This window comes from Chrysemys picta, chromosome 9 (assembly GCF_011386835.1).
Source record: "Chrysemys picta bellii isolate R12L10 chromosome 9, ASM1138683v2, whole genome shotgun sequence".
In the NCBI taxonomy this organism is placed as follows: domain Eukaryota; kingdom Metazoa; phylum Chordata; order Testudines; family Emydidae; genus Chrysemys; species Chrysemys picta.
In genome coordinates, this window is record NC_088799.1 from 94,554,327 (window position 1) to 94,573,799 (window position 19,473).

Below are 19,473 nucleotides of genomic sequence, written 5' to 3' on the forward strand. Positions count from 1 at the left end.
CTCCCTTGCTGGACAATGGTTGTTAATGGGTTGTTTAACACCCCGCCCACGTGTTGGTTTGCTTACTTTCCTTCCTGTTGCCTCTGGGGAGCTAATAGCTAGCTGATTCCCCAAGTTACAGCATGTTTTAGTGACAACCGTTCAACACAATTCTCATAACTTCATATGCATTACTGTTATACATATATGGATAGAGAAATGACTTTCAGCAGATCATAACCTTTCCCCTGATACCTTACAAGGCATGCTTTATATGTAAGATCACAGTTATAGACAGATGAGGAATATGGGGGGTTACCGGGTGCTCTCTCAAGTTACAGAATGTCGCAAACGCCTCTCACAGAGGTGGATTTATTATGCCGACAGGAAAGCTCTCTCCCATCAGCAGAGAACGTCTGCAGTAGCAGCGCTACAGCATTGGCACAGCTGTGCTGCTGTAGCGATTCTAGTGTAGACTAGCTCTTAATGTCACACAGCAAGTCACTGGCAGAGCAAAAACAACACTGGTCTCAGTCTGGTGCTCTTTTCCCTGGACTATGCTGCCTCCCAATGGAGTGGAGGGGCAGTGTGGAGAAGAGAAGACAGCGAAATACCAGCATCCCTTCCCAGACTACGCAGTCATCAGTAGCCCCTCTCCTGCTGACTGTCCAACCTGAGATAGGGGTTTTGGTGTGGAGCGGAATAAGGGAATCGCTGCTCTATATAGTATGTTTTCCTCTTAGAATGACATCATCTGAGCTAGAACATCCTTTGGAAGTTAATGCTGCTCACGACGCACAACCTTCCTCCCAACTAGTGTTCAGGGAGCTTTGGGTTACAGGTGGCAGATGGGAAAACCATGGCAGCACAGCAACTGAGACAGCTCTGATGCCAGGCCTGGGGAGCATGGATGTAAAGGGAATTTTTCACCATATATTTTTCCCCTTCTGATCTCAGGTCTATGGGAGGTTTGAAGACCATATTCCCTTGCACTAGTGCCATCAGATCAGCCCCTCTCTAAGAAGCATGTCCCTGAGCTGCATGACTAGAAATACCATGTGATTTCTGTAGTGTCATCTCCCCCCTCCCTTTAATATCTGAAGGAAATATGGGATTCATGTTAAAAAATATAGTTGTCTTTGCAGTTATGAAGAACCTTAAGGTCATTGTAAAAATATTGCATTGGGGGCCTGCAGCTTTTAAAAGGGATATATAATCAGCTTTGATCTTTAGAAATGACTTGTATTAAAAACAAAAACATACATTTTTAAAAATTCCATAACTTGGTTGTATTACTTAAAAATTAAGGGTCTTTGCCCCATTGATGGATTATGGAATGTTTTGCTGTGTAAAATGCAGTGGAGACAAAATTGCAGAATAATGGAAGGAGGAGACTATGTTGCAGAATAATGCTTTTTATCAGATACAGCAAAAAGACCAGAGGTCGTTTTAATAGACAAGACTTAATTGACTGTCTGCCTGATAAGATTTTATAATTTAATTTGAAGAGCCTTCAGTACCAACCCCCAGATAATCTTGCACATTGTACTGATTCAGTGAGAATTACATTTCACTTTCAATCTTACTTTCCCACCTGTACCGTAATCCTAAATCCCACATGGCCCCTTCAATTTACCTTATTTTTCTTTTTTCCCCCTCATAATAAGTCTTTCCAGTCTCCTCGTGTTGTGTTCAGTCCCTGTGGGCTATAATGCAGCATTGAAAGTAGTTATATGAATTTTCTTCAAATTGAATGTGAGCTATCGGGTAAAATGAATTTTTATACCATTACCTAGCGCTCTTGGGACAATTTGAAGGTAATAAGCAGCTTGTTACAAGACAGTAATTGTGGCTTTTTAGTACATTTGATCATTCATTCTTTCTGGAATAAAAATCCAAACCCCATTAAATCCCACAGTTGTAAGGACAAAAGTGTCATAAACCCCAATACTGCAGTGAGCTGTTTGTGGACTGAGACCATATTTTGTAGGAAAAGTTTAGACTCTTACTATAAATCAAATATGCAATTGATACTACTTTGTTGCTAATTGGAGGACTGTACAGCTTAGTGAGGTAAGATAACACTAAATTACTAAAAATTCAAGCTAAGGTGTAACTAGACCCCTAAAGTCCCAGCGCTACAAGGTGATTCACAAGTGGGGACCCCTGTTGAAGCAGAAGGCAACTTATGGCAGGTGAGGAATTGCTACACAATCTTAAAAAAGCAAAGAAACATGCAGTTACAGTGTATTGTCTTTTAGGGATTTCTGGGGCAGGACCAGTGTTTACCCACGCAGCCTTTTTCCATGTAGTCAAAACTTTAATTTTCAGTAAACTTGGTGAAAAGAAGATGATGGAAGACTACAAAGCCAATGTTAAACTTCCTGCAGCTGAATTTATAATGTGACTCTACTCTGAAAAGGACTCCTGCATCATGGGGTTCCATATTTACTGTATCTCAGTTCCAGGGCAAAGACCCACACAAATGGAATAGGAATAGGATGGAGGTTCACTCATAGACTTTAAGGCCAGAAGGGACCATCGTGATCATCTAGCCCAGGGGTCGGCAACCTTTCAGAAGTGGTGTGCCGAGGCTTCATTTATTCACTCTAATTTAAGGTTTCACTTGCCAGTAATACATTTTAACATTTTTAGAAGGTCTCTTTCTCTAAGTCTATAATATATAACTAAACTATTGTTGTATGTAAAGTAAATAAGGTTTTTAAAATGTTTAAGAAGCTTCATTTAAAATTAAATTAAAATGCAGAGCCTCCTGGACCGGTGGCCAGGACCCGGGCAATGTGAGTACCACTGAAAATCAGATTGTGTGCGGCCTTTGGCACCCGTGCCATAGGTTGCCTACCCCTGATCTAGTCTGACCTCCCCAGTCCTGCAAACACAGCATGTATTTAAGTTAACTCGTGTGAATGGCCTCATTAGAGTCAATATGGCTATGCATATGTCTTTGCAGAACCAGGATCTAGGTCAGAGGTGGGCAAACTTTTTGGGCTGAGGGCCACATCTGGCTAGGGAAATTGTATGCAGGGCTGGGGCAGGGGGAGGGAGTACGGGGTGTGGGAGGGGGTGCAGTGGGCAGGAAGGGGCTCAAGGCAAGGGTTTGGGGCAGAGGAGGGGTGCGGGATGTATGAGGGGGCTCAGGGCAGGGGGTTGGAGTGCAGGAAGAGTGCAAGATGCAGGCAGGGGACTTAGGGCAGGGAGTGGGGGGCAGGGTGCAGGAGAGGTTCTGGCTCCGGCCTGGCGCTGCTTATCTAAAGCGGCTCCGGGGTGGCAGCGGCACGCACCGGGGCCAGGGCAGGCTCCCTGCATGGCTGCCCTGTCCCCGGCCCCGCACCACTCCAGGAAGTGCTGCGGCCCCTGGGGGAGGGGGGCGGAGGGCTCCCCGTTCTCGGCCAATGGGAGCTATGCAGGACGGTGCCTGGAGGCAAGGACAATGCACGGAACCCTCTGCTCCCCCCCCCCACCGCCCAGGGGCCGCAGGGACGTGGTGCCGGCCGCTTCTGAGAGTGGAGCAGGGCCCACGGCGCCACGGGGGGCAATCCCGTGGGCTGGATCCAAAGCCCTGAGTGGCCCCGTAGTTTGCCCACCCCTGATCTAGGAGTTACTTGTAACAATAGTAGGTTAAAAGTTTCCAGAAATAAATGTGGGGCCAGATCCTCAGCTGATGTACACCACTGTAGTCTATGGCCTTCAATGGAGCTACACTGATTGAGGCTGGATGAGGATCTAGCATGTGATTTTTAAGTTGACATTGTTCCTCTAAAATTAACTCCTGAACTTTCTTATCTCTGTTGTATTTTGTGCCTGAATGCTGAATGGCTTGACTGGGCCCTAATGTTTCTCTAAATAGTTCCTCTTTGAAAAAGTAATGATTTATCTTTCTAATCAGAATATATCATAGCCCCTATTTTCTTGTGAAAATTTATGCTTATAATTGTGTCTTTTCAGATAATGAAGAACATTTTAATTGTGAAACCTGAGAAGTTTTAAAAGATTGTTCAGAGTACTTCTTTCCTGAACAAGAGACTATCTTTGGGGGGGTTAGGATCCTTTTCCAAACAAAAGGTTCTGCTACTGTAATTTACCTTCATTGTTTTTTGCTCTTGGAGAAATAAATGTGGTACCTCATTTTAGTTTTATAATACATGAAAGGACAAATACTCATGCTTGTGAGAAATATAACATCTTAGTACGTGGTGGGTGATATCATCCGTACCTGCTAATGACCTTTTCGCTGTTGAATCAGCATGAAGGGATTTTATACCACCGTAGAGAGCTTGCTGAGGATAGCCAAAGCTTTGTAGATCGAAGTCCTGCATTGCTACATTCCCCCCCCCCCCACCCCCCTAATTTTGGGTATATATAAAATTTCTTCACTATCCAGGAATCTTAGGCCTTGTCTACACTACGAGAGTAGTTCGATTTTACTTGCATCGAATTTTTGTAATCGATATTGCAAAGTCGAACGTGTGTGTCCACACTAAGGACAGTAATTCGACTTTGTGCGTCCACACTAACGGTGATAGCGTCGACATTCGAAGCGGTGCACTGTGGTCAGCTATCCCACAGTTCCCGCAGTCCCCTCTGCCCATTGGAATTCTGGGTGTAGCCGGCAATGCCTTCTGGGTAACAAAATGAGTCGAGGGTGCTTTTGGGAAACTGTCGTCATCCGTCCATCACTCCCGCCCTCCCTCCCTGAAAGCGCCGGCGGGAAAACAGTTCGCGCGCTTTTCCAGTCATTGACAGCGCGGACGCCACTGTACTCCGAGCATGGAGCCCGCTGCGACCATCGCTGCAGTTGTGGCCGCTCTCAACGTCTCGCAGCTTATCATAAAGGTTTCCCTGAGGCAGATGCAGAAAAGTCAGGCAAGGAGGCTACGGCACCGCGGTGATGTCCTGAAGTCTGAGAGTAGCACAGACCTGTCAGAAAGCAGGCGACCCAGCGCCGAGGACATCACAGTGGCAATGGGTCATGTTGATGCCGTGGAACGGCGATTCTGGGCACGGGAAACAAGCACTGAGTGGTGGGACCGCATAGTGCTGCAGGTCTGGGATGAATCCCAGTGGCTGCGAAACTTTCGCATGCGGAAGGGAACTTTCCTGGAACTTTGTGAGTTGCTGTCCCCTGCCCTGAAGCGCAGTGACACCCGGTTGCGAGCTGCACTGAGTGTACAGAAGCGAGTGGCCATAGCCCTGTGGAAGCTTGCAACGCCAGACAGCTACCGGTCAGTCGCGAACCAGTTTGGGGTGGGCAAATCTACCGTGGGGGTTGTTGTGATGCAAGTAGCGAAGGCAATCGTTGATGTACTGCTGCCAAAGGTAGTGACCCTGGGAAACGTGGAGGCGATCATAGATGGCTTCGCAGCGATGGGATTCCCAAACTGCGGTGGGGCCATAGATGGAACTCACATCCCTATCCTGGCACCGGACCACCAGGCCACCCAGTACATTAACCGAAAGGGATACTTTTCCATGGTGCTGCAAGCACTGGTGGACCACAGGGGACGTTTTACCAACATCTACGTGGGATGGCCGGGCAAGGTTCATGACGCTCGTGTTTTCAGGAACTCTGGTCTGTTTAGACGGCTGCAACAAGGTATTTACTTCCCGGACCACAAAATAACTGTTGGGGATGTGGAGATGCCTATAGTCATCCTCGGGGACCCAGCCTACCCGCTAATGCCCTGGCTCATGAAGCCCTATACTGGCGCCCTGGACACTGAAAAAGAACTCTTCAACTACCGGCTGAGCAAGTGCAGAATGGTGGTGGAGTGTGCTTTTGGCCGTCTCAAGGGGAGATGGAGAAGCTTACTGACTCGCTGTGATCTCAGCGAAACCAATATCCCCATTGTTATAGCAGCTTGCTGTGTGCTCCACAATCTCTGTGAGAGCAAGGGGGAGACCTTTATGGCGGGGTGGGAGGTTGAGGAAAATAGCCTTGCTGGTGATTACTCACAGCCAGACAGCCGGGCGATTAGAAGAGACCAGCGGGAAGCGCTGTGCATCCGGGAGGCTTTGAAAGCAAAGTTCCTGAGTGAGCAGGGTAACCTGTGATTTTATAGTTTGTGTACTGAGAAGCTAAACCTGCCCCCGTTTCTTTACCCAGGTAATGTTGACTATCCTATCCAGTTACATACCCCCTTCACCCCCCCTCCAACACACGTGTCGAAATAAAAATAGTTCTACTTTGTTAAAGCACACCGTTTTCTTTAATACTGTTTTAGCGGGAATTTTTTAAAACTGGGACGCAGACTGTGGTGCGGGGCGGGTCTAGTGTTGTGATGCGAATGCAGCTTCTAAACTCAAGGATTGACAGGCTCCGCTGCGGTGGGATGCTTGTTTCAACGGAGCCTGTCACCCCTCCTGATCGGGACTGTGTGTATGGGAGGTCTATTTGACTTTGTGGCAGGGGGAGGACGGTTACAGATCCCATGCTGTGTGGCTCTGTGATCCTGTCTAAGGACCGGCGCTTAAGATCTGTAACTGCCCTCCCCCGCCACAAAGTCACAGAGCAACCCACCCCCCCCAACATTACATCAAAACAACCTCCCAGACTAACCGGGGCAACTAGTCACTGCATCACTGCACTGTGTATGTGCCCTGCTGCTGTGCCTGCCCCCGACTATGTACCCTGCCAAAGGTGACTGTCCTGTCCAATTTCCAACCCCCTTTCCCCTCCTCCTCCAAAAGAACATGATTGAAACAGTAGTTAACAGAAACGAATTTTTTATTATCAACTACACATGGCATTGGGAGGTGAAACTTGGACGTGGGCTTGTGTCAGGCGGGAAGGAAAGAACTTTTCAAATTTTGGGAAATGAGAGCCTTCTGCTACTAGAGCTCTCTGCAGGGGTGGAGTGAGAGTTAGCAGGGACTCTGCCGCCTCTCCTTCTTTGCACTTTGGGTGAGGTGGGTATGGGACTTGGTGGCGGGGGAGGGCGGTTAGAGATGGACTGCAGCGGGGCTCTGTCCTCCTGCCTCCGTTCCTGCAGAACATCCACAAGGCGCCGGAGTGTGTCCGTTTGCTCCCTCAGTAGTCCAAGCAGCGTTAGAGTCGCCTGCTGGTCTTCCTGCCGCCACCTCTCCTCCCGATCCATGTTGGCTTGGTGCATTCGGGTCAAGTTCTCCCGCCACTGGGTCTGCTGTGCTGCCTGGGCTTGGGAAGAGGCCATAAGCTCAGAGAACATGTCCTCCCGTGTCCTCTTCTTCCTACGCCTAATCCGCGCTAGCCTCTGGGAGTGTGATTCCAGGCTAGGTTGTGAGACAGTCGCAGACGGGGCTGTGGAAATGGGAAAAAGGGAGTGAATTCCTCTGAAAGATAAATGTAGTTGTGAACAAAGAACATAGTCTTTCTCTGTGAACAAGACCATGCACAGCACCTTTCACATGCGCACTCAGCACAAGGTCGAATTCTCGGCCTTCGCATTCTGTGCCTGGGGTCTTGAACAGCACATTTGAGAAGCGAGGCAGCACAACGGAATTTCTGTTGCAGGCAGACATGGTAAGCCGTACACTTGTGGCAGTTTAAAACTTTTATATTACCACTGGCCTCATTTCACATTTAAATCAATGTCAGTCCCTGCTGCCAGCAATCCGGCAAGCGGGAACTCTGCCCCTGTCCCACCCCCTCGCGGCTGTCCCCGGGAACGATCCCTTTCGGCTGCCCCTCTCCCGCCTCCACCGCGTGGCTGCAAACCAGCGGTGACAGTTCTGTAAAGGAACGGGAAAGCAGTCCCAACACTAACATTCCCCTACCTAATTAAAAGCAGGTCACCATGGCCGACATCACCCTGATGAGGATCTCCGAGAGCGACAAAGAGAGAATGCTCCGGGAAAGCCTCCAAAGACCAGGGCCGTATGCCGCCCTGCTGTGCAGAGCAATGATCCCCGAGTACCTGATAATCTCGTGGCGCGGCAACGTGTCGTACTTCGGAGGACCCAATAAGGCCGCTCTCCCCAAGAACCTCATGCAACGGCTTTCAAGTTACCTCCAGGAGAGCTTCATCGAGATGTCCCAGGAGGATTACTGCTCTATCCCCGCACATATAGACCGCATTTTACTGTAGCTGCAGTAGCAGGGAATACACAGTAGAGCGGCTTGTGCAGGACAATCACTGAAAACCGGACATTGCTAGATTTCTTTTCAAAACTTGCACTGCCCCTTACTAAACCGTTAAGCGCCTAGGGCACACTAATCATGAACAACCCATTCTTTTAATTGTTAATATTCCTGTTTTGTTAAAAATAAATGTTTAGATGTTTACAACACTTACTGGCTGATCCTTCACCAGATTCTGTGTCCGGGGTAATGGCTGGGGACGCTTCGTAGGGGATCTCTGTAAGGGTGATGAAGAGATCCTGGCTGTCGGGGAAATCAGCGTTGTGAGAGCTGCCAACTGCCTCGCCCTCCTCATCTCCTTCCTCATCTTCCCCGTCCCCTAACATGTCTGAGGAACCGGCCGTGGACAGTATCCCATCCTCAGAGTCCACGGTCACTGGTGGGGTAGTGGTGGCGGCAGCACCGAGGATGGAATGCAGTGCCTCGTAGAAACGGGATGTCTGGGGATGGGATCCGGAGCGTCCGTTTGCCTCTTTGGTCTTCTGGTAGCCTTGTCTCAGCTCCTTGATTTTCACGCGGCACTGCGTTGCATCCCGGCTGTATCCTCTCTCTGCCATGTCTTTAGAGATCTTCTCGTAGATCTTTGCATTCCTTCTTTTGGATCGCAGCTCGGAAAGCACGGACTCATCGCCCCACACAGCGATGAGATCCAAGACTTCACGATCAGTCCATGCTGGGGCTCTCTTTCTATTCACAGACTGCATGGCCATCACTGCTGGAGAGCTCTGCATCGTTGCCAGTGCTGCTGTGCTCGCCACGATGTCCAGACAGGAAATGAGATTCAAACTGGCCAGACAGGAAAAGGAATTCAAATTCAAATTTTCCCGGGGCTTTTCCTGTGTGGCTGGTCAGAGCATCCGAGCTCGCACTGCTGTCCAGAGCGTCAACAGAGTGGTGCACTGTGGGATAGCTCCCGGAGCTATTAGCGTCGATTTCCATCCACACCTAGCCTAATTCGACATGGCCATGTCGAATTTAGCGCTACTCCCCTCGTCGGGGAGGAGTACAGAAGTCGAATTAAAGAGACCTCTATGTCGAACTAAATAGCATCGCAGTGTGGACGGGTGCAGGGTTAATTCGATTTAACGGCGCTAACTTCGACATAAACGCCTAGTGTAGACCAGGCCTTAGAAAAGTGTTCAGCCCTGTGTTTTGGTTGTCACACTATCATGTATAGTATCAGAAGGGCCTATGCTATGTGGAGTGAAATGACAAAACCTTGAGCTAGCATTATCCTTTTATATGATCTACAAGGAAAAGGACAAAACAGATAAATATAGTATCATTGGGAATCCTGTCGAGACTCTGCACCCTTCACAAATGTGTCTTGTAGGACTTGGTTTTCCATCTCCATAAACCATTTGTTTGTTTGTTTTGCCTGGGCCATGAATAGATAGATTACTGATAACAAAAGCATTGTATGTGTGAGACAAAAATTCAGGGTATCTTCAGAGGCTCAAAATAATTATTTATGAAGGATTTTACATTGCTATGTTTTTTTCAAGATGTAGCCATGTTTTCATAATGAGCAGTCTGTGGACAATATTACTTTTAAAAACTACAATTAAATAATTGTAGCAAACAAGCAAACACATTCTCGCATTTCTAGGAAACAATTTATAAATGAATTAATTCTAATTCTTATGTTACTTTCTGCTAAAGAACATTGCAATTGTGAGATAATTAATATGATGCTGTGTGGAAAAATTGCCATGCTTGAAACAACTTACAAAACAGATTAGTTACAAAAACTTATGGGTGCGCACGCGCGCGCGCACACACACACACGGAGTTGTTAGAAATTTCTTTTTTTTTTTTTTTTGCTCAGTTGGCTAAGTGCCTCTTCTTCATATGATTGATGTTTCTTACCAGATAAAATTTAGATCTATTAAATAATTATGGAAGTGTGATCTGTTGTTACAGCTGAAACTGGATGGTAAATACAGGCACCTAATCCATTTAGGAAAGACAGGTTGTGTCCTGCTATTCCAAAAGAGGAATTGTAGAGGATTTACAAGCGAGATTGCAGTAGCATTCTGATTTCCTGCCACATATGCTAGCCTGATGTTTAGAGAGTGATATCCCCAGGGAAGTGAGTGAAAAATGATGGTTACATTGAATCAGGCAACAGGTCAGTACAGGCCAATGTTTCCTTATTAGAAATAACTCACTTTTCCAAAGCGAAAAAGCAGTTTAAGTAACATAATCCAAATTAATTTTGACATTACTTTTAAAAATGGATGTTTGGGGGGGAAACGTCATTATAATGGGTATTTTTTTTGTAAAAGATTAGTAATGAATGTAAAAGAAAAGTAACCAAGAGGTAGAATAGTTAAAATAGCTATTAAGTATTTCTTTAAGTTTTCTGCTGTAAAAAAGATTAAGCTGTTTTGGAGGAAGGGGCCATGGCTAAAACTTTAAAAAGTAGAAGCTTTCCAGGTGATTAGTCCTTAGAAGTTATTGCCAGCTCAGTTTGGGGGGAAATCAATTGTTTATCAATCAGTTATTTTGTCAGAAGCTGGGAATGAGCAGCAGGGGATGGATTACTTGATGATTACCTGTTCCGTTCATTCCCTCTGAAGCACCTGGCATTGGCCACTGTCAGAAGACAGGATACTAAGCTAGATGGACCATTGGTCTGATTCAGTATTGATGGTTTTTATTCTTGGAATCAGTTTTTACATATATATATATATATATAATATATGAAATGTCTACTGAGTCCAGATTTGCATGTTATTTATGGAACAATGATCTAATGTAAATACACAGTATTGATGTTACCTCGTTACATGGGTGTGGTTTTACATTGCTCTTGCACTGTGCAGTCCCAAAATTGCAGATTTTTTCAACTAAGAAACAATGGAAATACACAATGAAGTAAGTCAAGAGTCTGACCGATATCTTCAAACCTGGATGCCTAAAGCTAGTCTCCTATATCTGTATTTGTATCTGTATTTGGACACCTAAATAAGTGGCCTGAATTTCAAAAGCACTAAGCTCTTAGCAGGTCCTACTGAAGTCAACCCAGGACAATTAAATTCAAAATTTTACATCAATGTAATGTTAATGTTGTAATTTAAGTAATTCAAAAGTCAGGAAATACAAAAATGAATCGTGGCTCTGCTGATGTCTGGCAAAACTCCCACTGACTTCAGTGAGGACAGGATTTCACCCCAAGTTCTCATAGTAACCTTAACTTGCCATGTTGGCTGGCCTCTCTTCATTTCATTGAGACTATGGGATTCACACTTGACTAAGAAATGCATTACCAAACCCATAGCCTATTTTGGATTCAGTGTATCCCTTAATGTACAATGGTCCAAATTCTCTGAGATATTCAAACAAATAACTTCAAAGAGAGGTAGTTTGAATGTATAAGTCGGGTTGGCAACGTTTGGCACGCGGCTCGCTAGGGTAATCATCCTGGCGGGCCGGACCAGTTTATTTACCTGCTGACGTGGCAGGTTCGGCTGATCGCGGCCCCCACTGGCCACGGTTCACCACCATCACATCCCTCGCCCGCGCCGCTTCTCGCCGCCCTCATTGGCCCAGGACGGCGAACCGCAGCGAGTGGGGGCCGCGATCGGCCGAACCTGCCGTGTCAGCAGGTAAATAAACTGGCCCGGCCCGCCAGGGTGCTTACCCTGGCAAGCCGCGTGCCAAACGTTGCCGACCCCTGGTACAAGTGAAATGTGGCTAAGATCACTATGAAAACTATAACTTTCACATTTCCTCATACTTGAGTATTTAAATGAAAACTAAGGTTAATGTCACCTTTTGTATTTAAGTTTAATTTTTTAATATTTTGACGTTCCTATTTATTATTTGTTTTATTTTTGCTTATTTGATGTAAAGGAATTTATTTCATACACTTCCTTCATCCACATTAAATAATAATGAGGATAGGACAATCAGAGAGAGTGACTTGGTTTCCCTGGTAACCTGGACCAATTAAAACAAAACACATTTTAATGAAGCCAAATGCAAGGTTATACCTCTAGGACCAAAGAAAGTAGGGCAGTACGTGGGGACCATATTCTAGAAAGCCATGACTCTGAAAAGAATCCAGATGTCAACAACTGAACACGAACTCGCAATGCAATGCTGTGGCAAAAAGGGCTAATGTGATTCTTGGATGTATTATAAACATGGGAGCAGTGAATAGGGTTGTGATTTATTCCTCTGTATGTGATATTGGTCTGACCAATACTGGAATATCTTGTCCAGTTTACATTTTTAAAAGAATGTTGAAAAATTGGAGCGGGGACAGTGAAGAGTGAAAAAAATGACCCAAGAGCTGGAAAAAATGCCTGACAGTGAGAGACTTAAGGAGTTTAATCTGTCTAGCATATTACAAAGAAGATGTATAAGTACCTTCATGAGGAGAAAATATGAGGTATTAAAGGGTGTTTTAACCTAATGGAGAAAGGCATAACGAATCAATGGCTAGAAGTTAAAACCAAACAAACTCAAATTAGAAATAAAGCACAGCCTTTTAACAGTGAAGATGATTAACCACTGGAACAAACTATCATGGGATGTTGTGTATTCTCCATCTTCCAAGTCAAGACTGGATGCCTTTCTGGGAAACATGCTTTTAGTCAGACAAGTTATTGGATCAATACGGGAGTAACTGATGATCTAATGTTCCATTCTAGCGTTAAAAATTTATGAACGCATGGGCAGCGGCCGGTATCATAGGCTGGGGCTGGCCAGCCTGCCACAGGGACTCGGGGCTGCTGGCACTGAGGCCGCGCTGCCCGCCTGCTGCTCCGGCTGCTCCGCCTAGCCGCCAGGTGCTCTGGGGCTGGAGGTGCTGCAGTCGTGCTGCACAACGCACCTAGCACTGGGGGTGCTGTGGCCATTCTGCGTGGCTGCCCAGTGCACCAGGACTGGGGTCACTGCTGCCTGGCACTCCTGGGCTGGCTACCCGGTGCACCAGGGCTGGGGGCGCTGGGGCTGAGGGTCATGGTGGAGTTGCTCTGGGCTCCTTTGGGGGAGGGGGGAGGGCTCAGGCATAAGGGGTAGGGTCAGGGGCTAGCCTCCCCCAACAGCTGGGTCACCAGCTGCCCATGTATGAGCGCTACCCGTAGCTTTTAGCTAACCAAGATTACACCACAAGTGGATGCTAGTAAATAAAAAAACACAAATAATTTTAGATTGTAGTTTCTTTAAAAGGATAGGAGATAAAGTACATGTGCAAGTTCTTCAGGTGCTGTTAATGGAGCTAAGACAATTTAAATAAATGGGACTAGGCCCAATTAAGAGCAACCAGTGATTCTCAATCTGCCTCCCGTGGGCCGCTTGCACACAGCTGTATGGCCCTGAGGAAGTCACCAGTAGTATATATATTGTTTGGGAACGACCCACATAACACAGAGAGAGGTGCATATGTGGCCCACAATGGTAAATAGGTTGAGAACCACTGGTTGATGGGGTTTGAGAGCCCATGTTTATGTCTGACAATATGCATTATTATGATTTATGTTGTTATTTACTGAGTGCTACAGGAGTATGTAGCACTTGAAATCTTTCATCCACGCCTGTGAATTTCCTGAAAGATGTCATACCATCTGCAGAGGTGCTGGAAAATTGCAGGTGTGATCCATGTTTCTGTGTCTCTATTGTTGACATGTATTTGTGCTGCTGCCAAGACGTCCAACCACACATCAGGAAGCCTGGCTTTCTGCAGTACACATTCAGCTCTGATGAGGTGGGTGGATATGGAAGGGGGAAAGAATGCAAGGATGGGGAACTGGAGAGAAAGAAGTGGGGCAAGGCAAGGGTGGAGAAAATGCAAACAGCAGTGATGGAAGACAAGAGACAGGGAAAAGTTAAAGTGGGGTGTGAGAAAGCATTGGCAACCACACAAGACAGAAGAAGGGTGAGGAAAAAGAGAGTGAAAAATTGTACCATGAGAAAAATAGATAGGAAAGGAAATTGGGAGACAGATAGCAACAACAGAGAGAGAGTCTTAGCACTCAAATGGCTGGAAAAGGAGCAGGCTGTAGGTTATTAACAAGACAGACAGCATCTTTGGATAGGACAGCCCACTGTTCTCCTAAGGCACCCAAAGAATTGCCAGAAGTGTTCCATCCATTTTTGATCTGAAAAGAAAGGTCTCCAAACATCACTTGAAATGTTACAGTCTTGATTTGCATGATGGTTTCCCAAAGGCTGTGTGTAACTTGTTTAGAAAAGAGAACAATCATGCACAATGTCATTGGGCAAGACTAAATGACAGGAAATGAGCTATTGCAAGACATAAAGCAACCAAGCAGCAGAGGCTGGTTGAGGATAATGCCCACCGATACTACCATAAAACAAAGCCAAAATAAAATTAACAAGAAATGATCTTAGCTCGAGAATCGTTCATAATTTAAAAGTCTAATAAAACAGCGCTCTGAACCTAAGAATACTCATGAAAGGCCGACAGAGTAAGTCAAGGAGATACTTCTTCACAGGATGTTTGGCTGGCTGCCCATGAGGTGAAATAGTTTCCCCAAGGGCCCGAGTTAGAAAAGAAATCACAAAATGCAGAAAAATATGCTAGAAAGGAGCCAGCACTGAAGCCCATAGATCTTATCCTGTCCAGCCCAGTCTGCCTGTTCCTAAAGATCTTCAGCTTTAGGGCAATGAAGCTGGTCACAGCGTTATTCCAAACAGGAGCTAAAAAAAACCCCGAAACTCCTAGCTCAACGTTCCCCAAATAAACATACCACAAATTAGAAGCCATTGATAGATCAGCAGGTTTTGTTTTCCCTTTCCAGTTGTTGGAGTCTGGCTGCTCAGCACCTGCTTTCATCGCTGACAAACATGTTTGCTGACATTCTCCCGCTTGTAAAATGCCACTGGTGTCTCGGTCAGCATCAACCAAGTCAGCAGGGAAACTGCAGCCTGCGCTGAGAACAGGATCAAGCATGCGGACCCTGTCAAGAAAGCAGCAGGACCTACAGAGGGCATCCAGACAAAGGCAACAGGCTTCCTGAAGGGGGTGTGTGTGTGTTTCTCATTTGCCTTGTGCTGCTGCATTCAAGTGAGGATAGAAACCCCAGAGCAGCAGACAGCAAGTACAGACATAAAAACAACAAGGAGTCTGGCCTTGGCACCTTAAAGACTAACAGATTTATTTGGGCATAAGCTTTCCTGGGTAAAAAAACCTCACTTTGATGCAAGAAGTGAGGTTTTTTTTACCCACAAAAGCTTATGCCCAAATAAATTTTAGTCTTTAAGGTGCCACAGGACTCCTTGTTTTTGTGGATACAGATTAACACGGCTACCCCCGATACAAGTACAGACATGTTGTTTTGCAGACCCCAGGGGCCTGAGGTGCTCTCTCTAAACCAAGATAACTGAGTGGGACCAATGGGGAGAAACCACTAGTCTATGGAGACGTCTAGGTCTAGTGGCACATGTAGCTGGGGGTTCCCAATGCTGCAGGTCCTGCAACTCTCCCAGTGTTAGACTGCAGGCGGGCACAGTCACTCCAAGGAGGAGGGTGGGCATCGCGCATGCGCCGGTGGCAGCCCAGCGCTCTCCCAGGGTCTATGTAAGTTTGCTCCCAGGAGTCTGGTCCCGTCTTTCCCAGCTGGGATGGTCTGGGCACATCCTTCATCGGCTCCACCACGCTGCCGCTCTTCTCCCTCGCCTGGGGAGATGCAGTCCCCGGTGTTTGCCACGGCCAAGGCCATCTTTGTGGCTCTCTTTCTCTTTGCCATTTTGCTAATTCTCTATGTGATTCTCTGCTACATTTGCAGGGACGTAGACAACGACTCTATCTGAATGCAGATCCTGTGGGATGAGCGCTGGGACCCGAGCCTGGCAAGGTAACGCGGGCACAGAGGCGTAGACAGCCTCTTGCTCTCGCTCAGGGTTGTGGAAAGGGGGGTTATCTGCAAATAGGCAATTGCACCATTTGTAATTTGGGAGCAATCGCTAGCTAAAAACCTCACCCCAAACAAACATATTGTAATTGACAAGCCATGAGTAAACAATACCCCTGAGATGTCACAGGGAAATGACAACCTCAGTTTGCTTCTTCCGGGCTAATGGTATTTTTCCCTTCTTCTTTCCCCCCTTTGAACTGTAAGATGCCTTTACCTGCTTTGATATTGACTTAACAGAAAAAGGCATAACTTATTTAATAAAAGTTTTTGTAAAGTGTGCAGTAACTTCTGTTCACAATTTGGGGATTTCAGACTTAAGGGAGATTCACCAGAGCTGCTTTGGGGTGTGGTTGATGCAGGATGTGTGTTCATTTCCTCTTGTAAAAACAGAAAAATACCATGCAGATCTCAAGTAGTATGTGGAGGAGGGAGCTGATTCTAGCATAGTCTTGATCCATACAGATCCTTTGCAGATTAGTTTAGTAACCTCAACATTTAGCTGATTTATACCTTATCACTAATATATTTACTCTTTCCCCACCCCTTCCAAGGGGTACAATGCTGTGTAAAAATAATAATAATATTGAAATAATACAGAAGTGATCACAGGTTGTGGAGTTATTTTATTGCTCAACGAACTTCACAGAAAAGAAAAATTAAATATAAAATAGTAGTTTCTGTGGTTAAGGCAAAAACAGATAGTCCCTTGTTTTATTCCATCTGGATTCCTTTGGAGTTTCCTGGTGATCTGATTATCCTTTCTCAGTCTGAGTGATAGTGGGAACAAGTGGCCAAGTGGATAATTAATCGCTATATCCTGATGAATTTTCTTTTGCTCAAATGTATTTTGAAGCTGCAGTTTTATTCATAATCTAAAAAGCTTTTTGTATAGCAATGCCCAGTATTAGTGATAGTCTGCTGAACTCAGATGGCTGATATTGTCACACCTGAAATGCAATGGTCCATACACCTGTAATGACTTCTATATGGAAGGCATATGTTTTAATTAACACAATGTTGTTTTTGTTTTCTGGATTTCCCCGAGGATTTCCCCACAGAAATCTTGATATACAGTCCCTTAAATCATTTTACTTTTTGATACTTTTAGAGATTATACCAGAATAGGAATATTAAAACACCCCCCCTGCAACCTTTAAAACCTATAATCCCTGTATTGCTAACAAAATGTATATGGTAAGTATCAGTTGGACTATATGTGTGCTTTCAGTTAACTATATGCTTATGTGCTTTGCGGGATTGTGGCCAACATGTTCAGCAATTTGTAGTGGTCTGAACACTTTCCGGTCCCAATCTAGCTTAAGCACCCCCATTGATCTCAAATGCTGAGGTATAGCAGAAGAAAAAAGTTTCTGAGGAACTCAAGACTTAATTCTTTTAGAGCTTTATACGTTAAAAACAACTCCTTCAATTTACCTGTAAATGGTTCAGAAAGATGTGCAAAACATGGGGCACAGATATCACTTTGTCTCCTGAGAATGTGCTGTTAAGCAATCAAGCAGCTCTGTTCTGCTGGAACTGTAGTTTCTGGATGATCTGAAGGTGTAATCACACACGGACCACATTGTACATACAGTAAGCCAGTCTGGAGACAACTAAAGGAAGCCATGTGAACATCACTATTCAGGTCTTTCAAAGACCTAGGTAAGTTTCTCCATCAAAGAAAAGGAAGCAAGCTCTGGATATTTCAAATATTTTTAAAAAGGCAGAAAATATTTATAATGACATCTTTATACATCGTAAAGGGCAAAACCAACTTAATTTTGTTCTAATTTTGCAGTTCACCTTTAAAAGTCCTGTTCTAGGATCACAGAACTGACCTGTCTGTTTCTGGTCCATTCCATGTAGAGAAGACTGGTGACCTCTGAAAGGGGGTAGACAAACGGATACATGCTATACAAAGTAAAAATGGCCTTAAGTAATATGGAACACAAACACTTGCCCTCTTTTGTACCAAATTTTTAACTTTTCAGTGGTGATAAGTCAGGTGACACTAGTTGGTGCAGGATAAAAAAATTAACAAGGGTCCAATGTCACAAAGTTAAATGTGAAACCACTGCAACCCATACGGTGTGGAAGAAGTTTGTTTTTCCTCCTTAAATATATTGCAAATCAATGCAAAGTTTGGAAAGCCCCAGACTTATACTGCTGGTTGCACCTGGGGGACACTTATCTGTGCAGGTTTAATATCTTACAGAGTGGCCAGCATGGAGGTTCACCACTCTGGGGGAACAGTCTCTGAATTGCACAGTATGACTGAGATGCTGGAACACTGGTAAAGAAAAAACTACCTATGTCGGTATAACAAATATTGTGTGGTGGCTGAAAAGGACCATTTCTAGTATGGACCCAGGCAATTTTATTTTAGCTAGCCTATGTTCTGTTTCACACCTAAATTTCCTATGGTAATAAATGGAAATATTTTAATAATACAAAATGTAAAAATGTAATAGTAGTAAAAGCAAAGTTAAAATTCCCAGAAAAGTGCTTTAAAAGCAAAGCAAGCTTATAATGTAAAATTACATTCTGGTGGATACCATAGAAGGTGAGCTTGCACCCTCAAACCCAAAATATAATGCGAATAAAACAAATACTAATATAACTACTAATATAAAAAAGAAAAACAAAAGCAATGGAATATAGGCCTGGCTTGACTTGAGTTTTGGGATGTGGGTGAGGCCTCATTTCCTGGGACAGAATTAGGGAAGTAAATGGAAACAGAATGTCTGTACTAACTACAATAAGGAGGGACACTTTACAGGGAACTCTTTACAATGGACAAGATAACAATTGATAAAATAAGCCTGGAACATAAGACGAGGTAAAGAGTAAGGCTCTGACTACACTAGAGAATTTACAGTAGTGCCGCTGCAAGCTGTCTAGTGTAGCCACTCTAAGCCAACGGGAGAGAGCTCTCCTGTCATCTTAATTAATCCACCCCCAACGAGTGGCAGTAGCTATGTCAGCGGGAGAGCTTCTCACACTGAGCTAAGCGCCTGTGTGCACAGCGTGACGTTGGCGGAACTTATGTCGCTCGGGGGTGGCTTATGCACACTTCTGAGGGCAGGTCTTCACTACCCGCTGGATCGGCGGGTAGAGATCGATCTATCGGGGATCGATTTATTCGCGTCTCGTCTAGACGCGATAAGTCGATCCCCGAACGCGCTCCCTGTCGACTCCTGAACTCCAGGTCATGAGAAGCGGAAGTGGAGTCGACGGGGGAGTGGCAGCAGTCGACTCGCTGCCGTCCTCACGGCCAGATAAGTCGACCTAAGATACGCTGACTTCAGCTACGTGTCTTAGGTCGATCCCCCCACCTAGTGTAGACCAGGGCTGAGTGACATAAATTATACTGACATAAGTGGTAGTGTAGACATAGCCCAAGTTGTGCATGGACAGAGAATGCTGTACAGGGATTGGTTCCTACAAACTGACCAAGCCAGTCTCAAA

At 45.4% G+C, this 19,473-nt stretch overlaps 1 protein-coding gene across 1 annotated transcript; it reads right to left on the reverse strand.

The window, feature by feature from the left end:
* Positions 1 to 6,706: 6,706 nt before the first annotated feature.
* On the reverse strand, positions 6,707 to 8,991 carry LOC135973461 (uncharacterized). The gene is made up of 2 exons (XM_065556705.1): positions 8,271 to 8,991; positions 6,707 to 7,276 (listed from the first exon to the last, which is right to left on the reverse strand). Exons 1-2 carry the CDS (start codon positions 8,845 to 8,847, stop codon positions 6,801 to 6,803), a joined length of 1,053 nt encoding a protein of 350 aa, XP_065412777.1. The 5' UTR covers positions 8,848 to 8,991; the 3' UTR covers positions 6,707 to 6,800.
* Positions 8,992 to 19,473: the final 10,482 nt, after the last annotated feature.